Here is a 13,052-nt window from a genome sequence, read left to right on the forward strand (position 1 = left end):
AATGACCCCAACTCCCTCAGCTGTTCCTTATAAGAGTTATGTTCCAGATCCATTACAAGCTTTATTGCTCTGCTCTGGATGTGCTCCACCACTTCCATGTCTTTCTTGTCATGTAGTAAGGGACCCAAAATTTAATACAGTAACCTCACAACATCCTTGTAATCATCCTGAACTGCCAGCCCTTTCTCCCAAAGGTCATAAACTCTGTTTTCCCTGGGTCTCAGCCAAATCTGCCTGCTCAGGCAGATGTTCTCTGCCATCTTACCTTTTCATCATATACCATTCACCCTCAGTTTTCTGAAGAAGAATAAATTCTTTGTACAAAGATGGTTTTGGTATTTGTTTATTTACTACCATATGTGAGGCAACAAGTTTTCTGTTAATCTAGGCTGTTTTCATTAGTGCAGATATTGTTATACTGCAGTCTAGAGAAGGAAAGATCCTACTGCAGATGCAGTAGCAGAACTGTAGTTCAGTCATTGAAGGAATTAGAGTACTTGAAAAGCATCAGAGAAACCAAATTTTTAGATAGTACAATGCCATCTGTTTCTCAGATGTAAAAAAGATTTAGATGAGACCTTTGTAACTGAATTACATTTTGAAATGGTTGAAAGCATAATTAAATATTCACTGTTTAATAAGTAACTGAGAGAGATAAGCTTCCCTAGCATCCTTTTCAAAATCCCTATGGTATGTAGAACCATTTAATATTGAAAAAGAAATCTCTGAAAGAATGACCAAAACAAGAAAGGTGTGTACAAAAAAAATCCAATTGCATTAAAAAAAAATTTGCTTTAAATTATCTTGCAGTCTTTGTTCTCCTGTAAAATTCTGGATAGACTTAGTTTATGTAGAAGTCAATTTAGTATGCTTAAAAATGTGAAATTTGAAGACTGTTATTTTAGCAAGTATAATGATATGTGTCATTATATATAAAATTCTTTGATCAAAGTTATGCTTGGCAAATACGCTAATTTTCTGTTATTTTCCTAAAGTGAGTGGTATGTGTTAGAGGATCCCTTTGAATGGTTTCTTTAATATAAAAAGCTGAATGCTTTCTTGATGCTTTTTATTTGGCTGGATCATTAATAACCCCACATGTGCACTCTGATTGCCTTCTTTACATTACAAGTCATATATATAGTTTTCATGAATATGTAGAAGCTTAATGTTTTTCAGTATTCTCATTTCCCTTGACAAGCTTGATCGTTCCTTTGATTTAAAAGGATTAGGGGAAGGCACTGATGGCTGCCATATATAGGTGTATAATTTCCTCCTTTTGTTTTGGAAATCATTCTTCACCTTCACCACCCATTTGAATGAAAGAAAGCTTTTGCTTTTCAGGAAAGAGAGTCCTAATACCAGCTTCTGAACCTTATGATAAGAATAAGCTTTTCTGGTTTTTCCCAGATACATCTCTTCCTTCTTAGCCCGAGGCATCAGAATCAAAATCTGATTTAAGTGTGCCAGCTGTTTGCTGCTTTATTAAAATGTTAAATATACTTTAAGGTCACTTCCTGCTGCAAATGATAGCCTTGACTTGCTTCCAATTTTGGTGCTGGTTTTTTTTTTGTTGATGTTGTTTGTTTGTTTGTTTTTAATAAAAAGTTCTTCAGGGTGAGTTTATCTACAATGCTAGCTGGGGTTAGAACTGGTCTGTATTTTTTTGATACTGATGTTTTAATTTTATGCCTAAAACGCTGTTAAAACTTGGCCTGCAAGTTTTCATTCTCTCATATCTGTTTTCTAGAATGCCAACCCTTGAATTTTTCAGGAATTTTTGTTCTACATTGTTTAAGTTCTGTGTATGCCTATATATCCAAATTATGTGAAAAATACATAAGCACAAGGCGTTCTTTCTTAGAGGGTAGAAAAGAAGGGTCGGCCTTCTGTCACAAAGGGCGAGGTGGGGTTTTAATTTTGAAAGTATGCCGTGTCTGAATTTTTGCAGTGATGCAAGTGGTAAGAGTTATATTTTGTCCTGCTGCTACAATTTTCTTAACCAGATGAATAAGTTAAGGTTAACTTTTCTCATTTCAATAAGGTCATTTATTAATATTTAAATCAGAAGCATGAGATAATCGTGATTCTGTAACAATTGGAATTTTTTAGTGGAAGGTCTTTATTAAATGAATAAGTTCTGGTCATTCTATACCTAAATTCTAAAGAAAGAGCTTTGCTGATTATGTATACATCTCTGCTCACCATAGCATGTTAACTTTTAGGTGTCCTGGTTCCAGTTGGGGCAGAGTTCGTTTTCTTCTTAGTAGCTGATGAGTGCCGTGTGTTTGGGTTCACTGTGACAATAATGTTTGTAATGCAGTGATTTCTTACTTGCTGAGTGGCGCTTGCCCCAAGTCAAGGACTTTTCAGTCCTTGCTCTGCAGGTGCACAAGAAGGGAGGGAGCATTGCCAGGACAGCCAAAGGGATATTCCACACCATAGAACATCCTCAGTTTATAAACTAGTGGGAGTTGGCTGGGAGCCACCAGTTGCCACTTGGGGATGGGCTGGGAATTGATCAGTGAGAGGTGAGAAATTGTATTGTGCATCACTTGTTTCTTGGGTTCTTTTAATTTCTCTCTTTTTTTCTTTTCATTGCTATTACTATTATTGTTACTGTTGTTATTGTTGCAATGGTTTTCTTTATTTCAGTTATTAAACTGCTCATTGTTTGCTACTGCTGCTAGCTGAGTCAGATGCAGACATGGGCATATGTTTAAATGACACTTTGCTTATTTTCATGTGTGTAAACTAAATATGTTGCTACAAAATTTACTGAAATGTTGTCCCAAGTTGATTGATGATGCGTGTCTTGAATTATTTGGTGTATGCAGACGAGCTGGAGGAAGATGAGGAAGAATCTGACACAGAACTAGAGCGACAAAATATTGAAGAGCTTTATGACTTTGTACGGCATACCCATCAGCAGGATATCCAATTGCTGAGAAAGGATGTGCAGCATCCTGCATTAATTCCCATTCTGAGGCCATACCAAAGTGAGGCTGTGAACTGGATGCTTCACCGAGAGAACCACACAAGTACTCCAAGTAGTGGCAAGTATATTGATCTGAAAAACTTGCATAATTGTGGAAAGTGTAATTGCATTGTCAGCAGTAATGTTTCCTTGCTGTTTGATTAGAAGTTTTAAGTTACTTCATTAGTATTTTCATAAAAGTTGTTGTTTGGGTCATACACTAAACGATAAACTACGTTTTGCTGAACAGCAATAGATGTATCATGTTGGTCATGAAGCTCTGTGGAGGTGGACTTCAGCTTTTTTTCACTTAATGTCACCAAAAGGCTGAATAATTCTAAGGAGTGTGCTGTTAATAGAGAAACTCCATCATAGTAACGTGAACACTTTCTCCATAGAAAACGCGCTGCACTTCTTATGGCGGGAAGTGATCACTCTGGATGGAATAAAAATCTACTATAATCCATTTACTGGCTGGTACGTTTTTATAGTTACTCTTTCTGAGGACACCTCAGGGTTGTACTTTGTGAAATCCATGTTGGTGGCTTTATCCTGCAGGATATAAGATATTCCATAACTTGTTTTTCAGTTAGCAACTAAAGATTTAGAACAGTGATATCTTTAATTTGAAAAAAAGAACAAACTTGAATATGTAATGCACAGATAAATATGTAGATCTGAAGTTGAAGATGTAATTATTAAAGCTTTTCTTAAAAAAAGTCAATAATTTAGTGGCTTAATATTAACTTTTTTTAATTTAGAGTATTGGAGGCTTTGATCTTTTGATCCACTGTTTTCAAAGTCCAAGGGAAGGCAGCAGTATAAAGCTCTTTATTAATGCTAGGTATTGCATTACTAAGCCTGTGTCTCTTTTCTCATTAACTTGGTCAGAATAGAACCTTTTGATTGCTAGTTTGCTTTTTATTTTTCCCTATGTAACTTTTAGGTCTTTTTCACATGTGAATATAAAACTATTTCATATTTATTGAGATTAATGCTATGATATGTTAAGGTTAGCAAGGCGAGGCTTATGAGGAGGTGAAAAGATCCTAAAAATTTTGGCATGCATATTTGTCTTGGTCAGGCTCATACACCCAAAAAGCTTGCTAGTTTTTGTTAATATCAGCTTAACTAATAAAAGATAATGCCTCACCTTACAAACTTTGCCTTGCTGAAGCTATGCTGTGTGTCCCTGAAAGCACCCTTCTCTGTCACAACATTCTGTAGTAACTGACTTTCACTGGGAATGTACTTGAATTTTAGCATTATCCGTGAGTATCCAACTGCTGGACCCCAGTGGCCTGGAGGTATTTTGGCAGATGAGATGGGTCTTGGAAAAACAGTAGAAGTGTTGGCTCTTATTCTGAATCATACTGGACCAGAGATTAAACAAGATGATCTGACATTACCTGAGGTAAGGAAACCAGGTTGAGTGTTTTTATTGAGAAAATGCTTTTCAGAATGAATGCAAGTGCACCTTTTATTGCTTTAGAAGTCCATATTTAAAGCTCTGTTACTGTGAAAGTTTTTCTCTTAGTAGGACATGACACTTGGCAGCATAAATGGTGGAACAGTTTTCATGAGAAGTTGTTGATCCTTTGCCATTGTTCAATGGTTTTATCAGGCAATTGTGCTGTTAATATAGTTTGGACAGGCTTCAGGAATGTATAAATAATTTAATTTAGTTTACTCTGTTGGAGGTCATTCTCCTTCACTTCATTGTATTGATGGATGTCAAACATCCATTAGACACATGTTCTGTGCTAAAATAGGGACAGTTTACATTCTGAATAAAGATTTCTGCTCTCCCTCTGTTTCATATAATAAATGGGCTTATCTAGCAACAGTTTTCCTTCTTTTCACTTTCCTCATCATGCATACTGTGAAAACTTGGCACATCCACTAAACCCAAAAATTTTTTCTGAAGGGAAAGGACCAATATTCTTAAGTAAACTCTTACCACTTCGTGAGTTTCATTCCTTGGAAATCCTGGCAGCCAGTTTCATTGCACATTTATCATAGTGATCTCCTGCCTGCTTGTCAGTTTTTCAGTTAAAAGGACTCAATTCATTAGAGAGAGTAAGATGACTCTTAAATATATAAGAGGGTCAGCACCAAGTAGTGCAAACAGAGGAGTATAAGCACTAAATTGCCTGGACACCAACTGGTAACAATAGGTAGAGACCAGAGCTTTTGGAGGGCTGGAGTTATTGAAACTCTTTCATGATGTAAGTAGTTGGGACAGACGTCAGCTAAAATATTACTCTAATAATAGAGTGAAATTTTGCAAGGTAATCCCTAAAAGGAGAAACATACTTTTTATACAGCTGACTAGGGGTCTTCCTCTATATTGTTTACTTCCTCTTGTGTTTCTAGCTATATATTAAATATATATTTTCCTCCCCCATCAGGAACCCAGATCACTTACATCTGTTGATTCCTGCAACTTAATGCTAAAGCAGTGGAGGACCCAAGGGGCTTTCAGAGCTGCTCTTTGTGTTTCAGTTAGGGTGCTGAATCCTGTTTGCCAAGAAACTGAACTGAATGATGTGTCACTCTGTACATTAAAAAAGAGCTATCTGAGCAAATTGGTGAGATCAGAACATATATTTGTAGCAGCTCATGCTTACTTTCAAAAATGAGGAGATTAATGAAGGTCAGACTAACTGTGAAGATACATGAGCTAATAACTATTTAATGTTGTCTGCATTAGGGTAAGCTTGTGAACTTCTTTGTTCCACCTCAACCTTTAGAGGGAAATAAAAAGAAAAAAACAAAGGAAATGGAGCCTAAATTAAAGGAAAAAATACAGTATCCCAGTAAGTATTTCTGATGAGTTTTAAAATGCTTTTTGCTTTTGGTGTTGTGTTATATTGGCCACTGACTATGAGTTCAAGGCTATTCTTGACTTCTTCAGAATGAGGTTACTCTTTTGCTGAGCTCTGTCATGTAGGACTGCATGCTACAAACAAGTGATCCGCAGTTAAAAGTAAAGCTACTAACTCAGAGCTCTGCTACAGAGCTCCATCCAACTAGAGGTCTTTGTAAAGAGTTTATGCTATAAATGAAATAAGCTGTCTTTTTTTATGCCTCTGTAAGAAAATTGGGTGATTTATTTCTGTTGCTATCCAGCGTTGTTTTAGAATCACTGCAAAACAGCAATCTGTAGAGCTGCGTCAAATAAAAGCTTGTCAAAACTGCTGCCTATCTGCATTTTTTAGATGAATGCTATGTTTAGATTTCCCTTAATACGCATTCTGTGAGGTAACTTAATTTTTTGTTTTGACTCTTCATACAGGCTTACGAATAATGATATTAGCAGCTGTAAAGGAAATGAATGTGAAGAAAGGAGCTTCCATAATTGCAATATTTAAGTACATCAGTTCTATGTATAGGTACGACACGCAAAGAAATAGACGGCTTCTCAAAAGAACTCTAGAAAAACTAATTGCAGAACAGGTGGTAGAACAAGTTAAAGGACATGGTCTGGCTGGGTCTTTCAAGTTGGGAAAGAATTACAAGGAACAGAAGAAGCGAGAAAAAGCCAAAGAGCAGGTAAAACATGCTGCTGTAGTTACTTCAAAGAATGTTGCAAAGGCTGTTCTTTTTTCCTGCCAATTGCATGCTACTCTCAGCTGTACTGTCTATGTACACTAGTTCAGTGACCCTGACTTAATGGTAAAAATGAAGAAAACTGTAGCAATTGCTTTGACACTTGTAAATGAAGAAGCAGAATTCATAAGTAGATAAAATTTGGGGCTAGAATATTAACTACATCTGTCATAAGTCTTCTAAAATAGTGTTACTGGGAGTTGTATCATTCTTACTGTGAAGTTGTTTTTTAAACGCTGGTAAACATTAAACAAATCCTCAAACTGGAAATTGATGTAAACCCTTAATATCTATGTACTGATGTGTTTTTATGTTCATTTAAAAAAAGGGTGCGGAGAAAGTTGTTTGGGTTGAAAGGGACTTTAAAACTCATCTAATTCCAAACCCCCTTGCTGTGGGGACCGTCCACTTGACCAGGTTTCTAAAAGCCCCATCCAACCTGGCCTTGAACACTTCCAGGGCTGGGGCATCATTGTCTCTGGGCAACCTGTTCCAGTGTCTCACCACCTCACAGTGAAGAATTTCTTCCTAATATCTAAAACTATTCTCTTTCATTTAAAACTATTCCCCCTTGTCCTGTCACTACGTGCTCTTGTAAATAGTCTCTTTAAAGCTTCTCATAGCCTTTGATCAGGTGCTGGAAGGCCATAATTTAGCCTGAAGCCTTCTCTTCTCCAGGCTGAACAATTCCAACTTCCTTAGCCTTTCCTCACAGGAGAGGTGCTCTAGCCCTCTGGTCATCTTCATGGCCCTTCTCTGGACTTACTCCAACAGGTCCACATCCTCCTACTATGAGGAGGGGTTCCAAAGCTGTATTGCAGTACTCCAGGTGGGGTCTCACAAGAATGAATAGATAGGCAGGATCCCCTCCCTGGCCCTGCTGCCCATGCTGCTTTGGATACCATCCAGGACACGATTGTCTTTCTGGGCTACAAGTGCACATTGCTGCGTCATGTCCAGCCTCTCACCCGCCAGTACTCCCAAATCCTTTTCAGCAGGGCTGCTCTCAATCTGTTCATCCAACCCATGTGCAGCCCCTTGCACTTGGTCTTGTTAAACTGCATGAGATTCCCTCTTCATGGCATCCCATCCTTCAGGCGTGTCAGCTGTACTGCTCAATTTGGTGTCATCTGCAAATTTGCTGAGGGTGCACATGATCTCTCTGGCTATGTCATTAATGGAGACATTAAGTAACAGCACTGGTAGCTGTTAAATGTCGCTGGACAAGTCAGAATGTAAAGTCTGATATTCTTGGTTAATTTTGCTTTGTAGGTAGCAAGGACTTCAGAAAACACTCAGAAGAAGCAATTGATTGATGCTAAAACTCAAACCAAAGAATCAAGAAACAGTGACGAAGCATCTGAAAATGTCTTTAAAACTGCTTCACATGAGAATATCACCATGGAAGAGCATGATTATTGTACAACTAGTAAAAATAACAGGAAATCTGAAACAGATCATGAGAACTCTGTAGAAGAGAAAAATGTTAAGCAAGAAACTGTGGTCCCAAAATCTCCTGATTTTCATGGCAACCTCCGTATCTCCAGTGACATGAGCAGTCATGCTGATGTTGATGTTTCTAAAACTACAGCTGTTATCCAGCAGGAAATCCCAAAGGTCCAGTCCTCACATTCCCAAGAACGTGCTAGCAGTAGCGTACAACATACCAGTTCTGTATTTCCATTTAATACCTCTGAATATCGTTTTGAATGCATCTGTGGTGAGCTTGGATTGGCTGACTACAAAGCTCGTGTGCAGTGCCTGAAATGTTACCTGTGGCAGCATGCAGAATGTGTAAACTACAAAGAGGAAAACCTGAAGAGCAGGCCCTTCTACTGTCCCCATTGCCTTGTGGCAATGAAACCAGTTCCCACAGGAGCGACTCTGATAATTTCTCCAAGTTCTATTTGTCACCAGTGGGTAGATGAGATCAACAGGCATGTAAGATCATCATCTCTTCGAGTTCTGGTAAGATTATATAGCTTCATATTCTGTAGAGTTACTTTATCAAGGCTCGGGGCTTGCATCACTCCGTGTTCAGAAGTCTTTGTCCTCTCTGCCAGAGCTCTACATTTCTTGCTGCTAGACCAGTACTTTGGCATTATGTGGTGCATTGGTGTCCCAGAAAGACAGTCTGCAATTAGTTCTTTTTTTTTTCTGTTTTAGTTGGTCACTGGGAGATAAACCAGTGGACTAGATTGTATAGTGGCTGAAAGCAAATTTTTGTATGGTTGCAACAACGTGTGTTTTCTGAGAGGGAAGGCTGTTTGAAAGATTGCCAAGGAACTTAAAAAGGCTTATGGGTGTTTTGAGTGTTGTCTCACTGTAAATGTTCACTTAAGCAATTCTCAGACTGTTGCTCCTCCTTTTGTTCTAGATAAAAAATGTTTCCATAGGTAAAGCCTGTAGTTTTGCATTTCTCGTTCTCAGGCTTTATAAAAGAAGTCTTTGGGCACTGGTTTTTACTGAAAACAATACTGTTACAACTTGGCTGTTGTGTCTATAACATCTACCAAATTTATTAGGATATTGGTTATTTGGAGACCATGTATTGTCCTTTTACTTGATTTCTAATAACCCTGTCACTAGAATAAATCTAATTATACTTAAGAGTAATAATCGCCATGCAGGTTTTTAAAAAATACCATTATCACAGTATTCAAGAGTCTTTTATTACCGATGCAGCCAGGTTTTGTCCTTCATATTTTTAGCAGTCAAGAACCTTTGTAATGATCAAGAGCTTTGAAAACCATCATTCACTTGTATTTTGAACAAAATAGTAGCAGATTGATATAACTGTATTCAGGGATATATCCGGTACCTATTTGGCTATAGTTGCCCAACATAAAAATGAATTCTAGGCCTCCAGTGCTATTTGTGTGAGTAGTCCAATTAGACTTAATGCAGGAACTAACAAATGTGTAAAACTCGCATGGTTTTTCTAGGGCCCAGTCCATGTTTAATACCAGCTTTAATGAAAATTAGCAGAATTAAATTTACATGGTGACAATAAAATAGTTTAAATACTGAATGTCAGTACTTTAAACTGTGTGACATCTTCCATCCTGCAAGATTGTTTTCATTTTCTTTTAACTGCCAACTGTGAGACTTGTTTTCAGTGTTGCTTCAAAATGAAAATTTGGTGGTTTATTTTCTGTTAAGGTAAAATGAAAGTAATGGAGATGTTTCAAAGAATCAGTTTCCCATGTTAACAACTTTTGCATTGCATGTGACATGTGTTTTTTACTCTTCAACTGCTTACAACCCATGGGAAATTCTAATGCTTTTATGTAATAGAACAAGAAATTAAAATTTATCAGTAGGTCTTGCTTTGTGGTAGATTGTCTTCCTGCTGCTGTGAAAACAACTAAAACTTGGTCAAATTATAAATATCCAGAAAATCTATTCATAAATACTCGAAGAAATCATTAGACTTTGGCGGCTGTTTGTTTCTTCTTGGTTGCTTCAGAGAGCATGCTCTCTTTGGTTAATTTGTTTCTTTTTTCTTCCCCTTCCAAGCTCCCCTTCTCTCTTTTGTTTCATGTGCAATGACCTGGGTTACTCTGTTGTCCCACTCTGGGGCTCAATAGAAAGAAATTATCTGCAGGTGTTTCTTTCAGTTGACAGAAACACTGTTGCCATATGGACAAATGTAGAGGAAGATTATTATCGGGAGAAAAAGTAGGGTTAAGAGTGAAATTAACAGTGAAATCACGTGGTGATCATCAAGGGGTAAAGAGCAGTTATTTTAACTTCGGTATGTTTCTAAAGGGATTTGGCTTAACATTATGAGGGAGATAAGAAAAGTACTTCTGATAATAGAACAAATGTCAATATGGAGGGTTTCTGTTAGTGCACAAGGACTGTATTTTACCTCCGGTATGTTTTTTCATCTCTTAAATCTCTGTTGGTAAAACTTTACTCAGAGTGTCATTTCTGGTTTTTATATATATTGATGCATATTTCTGTCTTTGCCTAATCATCCATTAAATTTTAGTGAGTAAAGTTTTTGGAAGAAAGGTAATGATCTATAGTAAAGGAGAGGAGAAGACTGAACTATTTATGACTTTGCAAAACATTTATCTCTTTAAACTGTCACACAGTTTAAAGTACTGACATTCAGTATTTAAACTATTTTATTGTCATCATGTAAATTTAATTCTGCTAATTTTCATTAAAGCTGGTATTAAACATGGACTGGGCCCTAGAAAAACCATATGACAGTAACTTGTATAATGTTGTTCCATACAACATTATGGAACACTTAATCTTCAAACAACTGTTATAACAAATAACTGTTGTAGAAAATAATGAAGTCCTCTCTTCTTCAAAGGAGGAGATAAATGTTTTGCAAAGTCATATATAGTTAGACACGTTTTGCATCCATTACTCTTTTGTATTTATTACTAAGTTACTTAGATGAATTTCTCACCATACTGTTAGATGATTACAGATTTTGTGAGTAGTTTCTTTTTATATGAGCAACAGTGCTAAAAGCTTGCACGTGTTAAGCTGTACTGATATGTTAGCATTTTTATCATTTTTACCTCCCTTCTTTGCTCTTGTGCCATTGCCTGTGGATCCCTGTAGGTGTATCAAGGCGTGAAGAAGCACGGCTTTTTGCAGCCGCACATGCTGGCAGAGCAGGAGGTGGTTATCACCACCTACGACGTCCTGCGCACCGAGCTGAACTACGTAGACATTCCCCACAGCAACAGCGAGGACGGGCGCCGCTTCAGGAACCAGAAGCGCTACATGGCCATCCCCAGCCCCTTGGTAGCAGTGGAGTGGTGGAGGATCTGCCTCGATGAAGCGCAAATGGTTGAATGCACCACTGCAAAGGTATGGCGTTCCTGGTCATGCATTCATTTGACTTGAAAATGTTTGGACAAATTTATTGTAAATAGTAGAGTCCTTCCTTCCCCCCTCTTAATGTTCAGAATACGCTCATGTAGTTTGTCCTTGTCCCTTGTTCTTCAGGAGGGAATTTTCTGTTGGAGATAAAAGGTTCTCCTGTTGGAATTATGGCAGATTGTGAAATATATCCAGCTCAAAAAATACTTAACATAATCTATACTGACAGTTTAAAGAACTAGGTCATCATATATGGTATATGGTGTTTGATAGTTTCAAACAAGACACTAGCCTTTTTCAGTGATGTGGTTCAGAGGCATAGATATGTCCTTTGGGTCTAGAAGCTAAAATAGTCAGCAGTCTGTCTGCAAACTCAAGGGATACAGTCTGCAGGGGGGATTATTTTAATTAGTCTTTGTCCAGTTTTTTAGCCCAACAGAGGAAAAATGCTACTTACAGAATGCCTTACAGGCTTTAATGTCTAGAATTTTTTAAACATACAGTTTATTTTGCTATTTGTTTGCCTTCTGTAAACCCTTGATTGCACTTGATTGCTTGGAAGAGGACATGGCTTTTATCAGCTTTAAGTTATCTTCTAAAAAGATCAAAAATTTTACATATACTTTTATACTATATTGCAGCAATGTTGCTTCTAGATCTTAGGGTACATTCTGAAAAGATGTTCAGGCTTCTCAAAAATAAGATCTATGTGTTGTCAGACTGTGTTTCACTCTGTTTTTCCTTTCCCACCATTGGCTATATGTTCTTTCACAAGGCTGCTGAGATGGCACTCCGTTTGAGTGGAATCAATCGCTGGTGTGTCAGTGGCACTCCTGTGCAGCGAGGATTAGAAGGTGAGATTTTATATAGTGGTGTAATCTCTGGGCTTTTCTTATGCTGATTACTAGGTGGGGCTTTGAAGCAGTTAAAATGTCTGCTAGTTTTGTTCTGAATTCACTAGGTACTCTAACTTTGTAAGCCAGAAACTTTAAGCATGATAATAAAGCCATCAATACATGTATCAATATAAAAATTGAAGACCTGAAATCTTTTTGTCTCCCCGAGTTAGACAAATATTTTGGGGAGCAGAGAAGCTGTATGTCTAATAGCTGACTCAAGTGTGTTCTTCAGTTTTCACTTAGTGGAGTGGATAAATATTAGGCCTTCTCTATAGCAGATAGTCTGCTCTGGTTACAGAATCCTGTGAACTGTCAAATACAGCAAGCAAAGCTGTATTTGCTTTTTGCATAGCTCTGTATGAACTACTGTGGGCATCCACTGCCATGAATATAAATCCTAAAAATCGTGCTAAAGCTTTTGAAACTGTCTCCAGTCCTTATGTAAGGACTTCAAGAATTGAGATGTGTGGAGTAGGTAGCTGTATGTTAGCAGGTGATATTTATCTTGTCTTTTTTTTTGTGTGGTGTTCAGTTTCTGTAGAGAGAGATAGAATAAAAGAAAGGGAGCTGACTAACTGCTTTGTCCCCCTGTGTTCTCTGATGGATTTTGGAATATATGGTACACATTGGAGAAATGTATTTGGAAGTGGACGAATCAGTGTAAGCATTTGTGGACTATTGTTTGGATACTAAGTTGTAAAAAGCAATAT

General features: G+C 37.5%; 1 protein-coding gene across 2 annotated transcripts in view; it reads left to right on the forward strand.

Annotated features, from left to right (window-relative positions):
* SHPRH (SNF2 histone linker PHD RING helicase) overlaps nucleotides 1–13,052 on the forward strand; it is a 48,677-nt gene that overhangs the window by 6,723 nt on the left and 28,902 nt on the right. For both annotated transcript variants that reach the window (XM_059841738.1, XM_059841739.1), the window contains exons 4-11: nucleotides 2,838–3,056; nucleotides 3,376–3,454; nucleotides 4,241–4,391; nucleotides 5,691–5,796; nucleotides 6,276–6,532; nucleotides 7,862–8,557; nucleotides 11,180–11,431; nucleotides 12,219–12,297. In XM_059841738.1, coding sequence (XP_059697721.1) covers nucleotides 2,838–3,056; nucleotides 3,376–3,454; nucleotides 4,241–4,391; nucleotides 5,691–5,796; nucleotides 6,276–6,532; nucleotides 7,862–8,557; nucleotides 11,180–11,431; nucleotides 12,219–12,297 — 1,839 coding nt within the window. The remainder of the gene's footprint in view (nucleotides 1–2,837; nucleotides 3,057–3,375; nucleotides 3,455–4,240; nucleotides 4,392–5,690; nucleotides 5,797–6,275; nucleotides 6,533–7,861; nucleotides 8,558–11,179; nucleotides 11,432–12,218; nucleotides 12,298–13,052) is intronic.

This window comes from Haemorhous mexicanus, chromosome 3, assembly GCF_027477595.1.
Source record: "Haemorhous mexicanus isolate bHaeMex1 chromosome 3, bHaeMex1.pri, whole genome shotgun sequence".
Lineage (NCBI taxonomy): Eukaryota > Metazoa > Chordata > Aves > Passeriformes > Fringillidae > Haemorhous > Haemorhous mexicanus.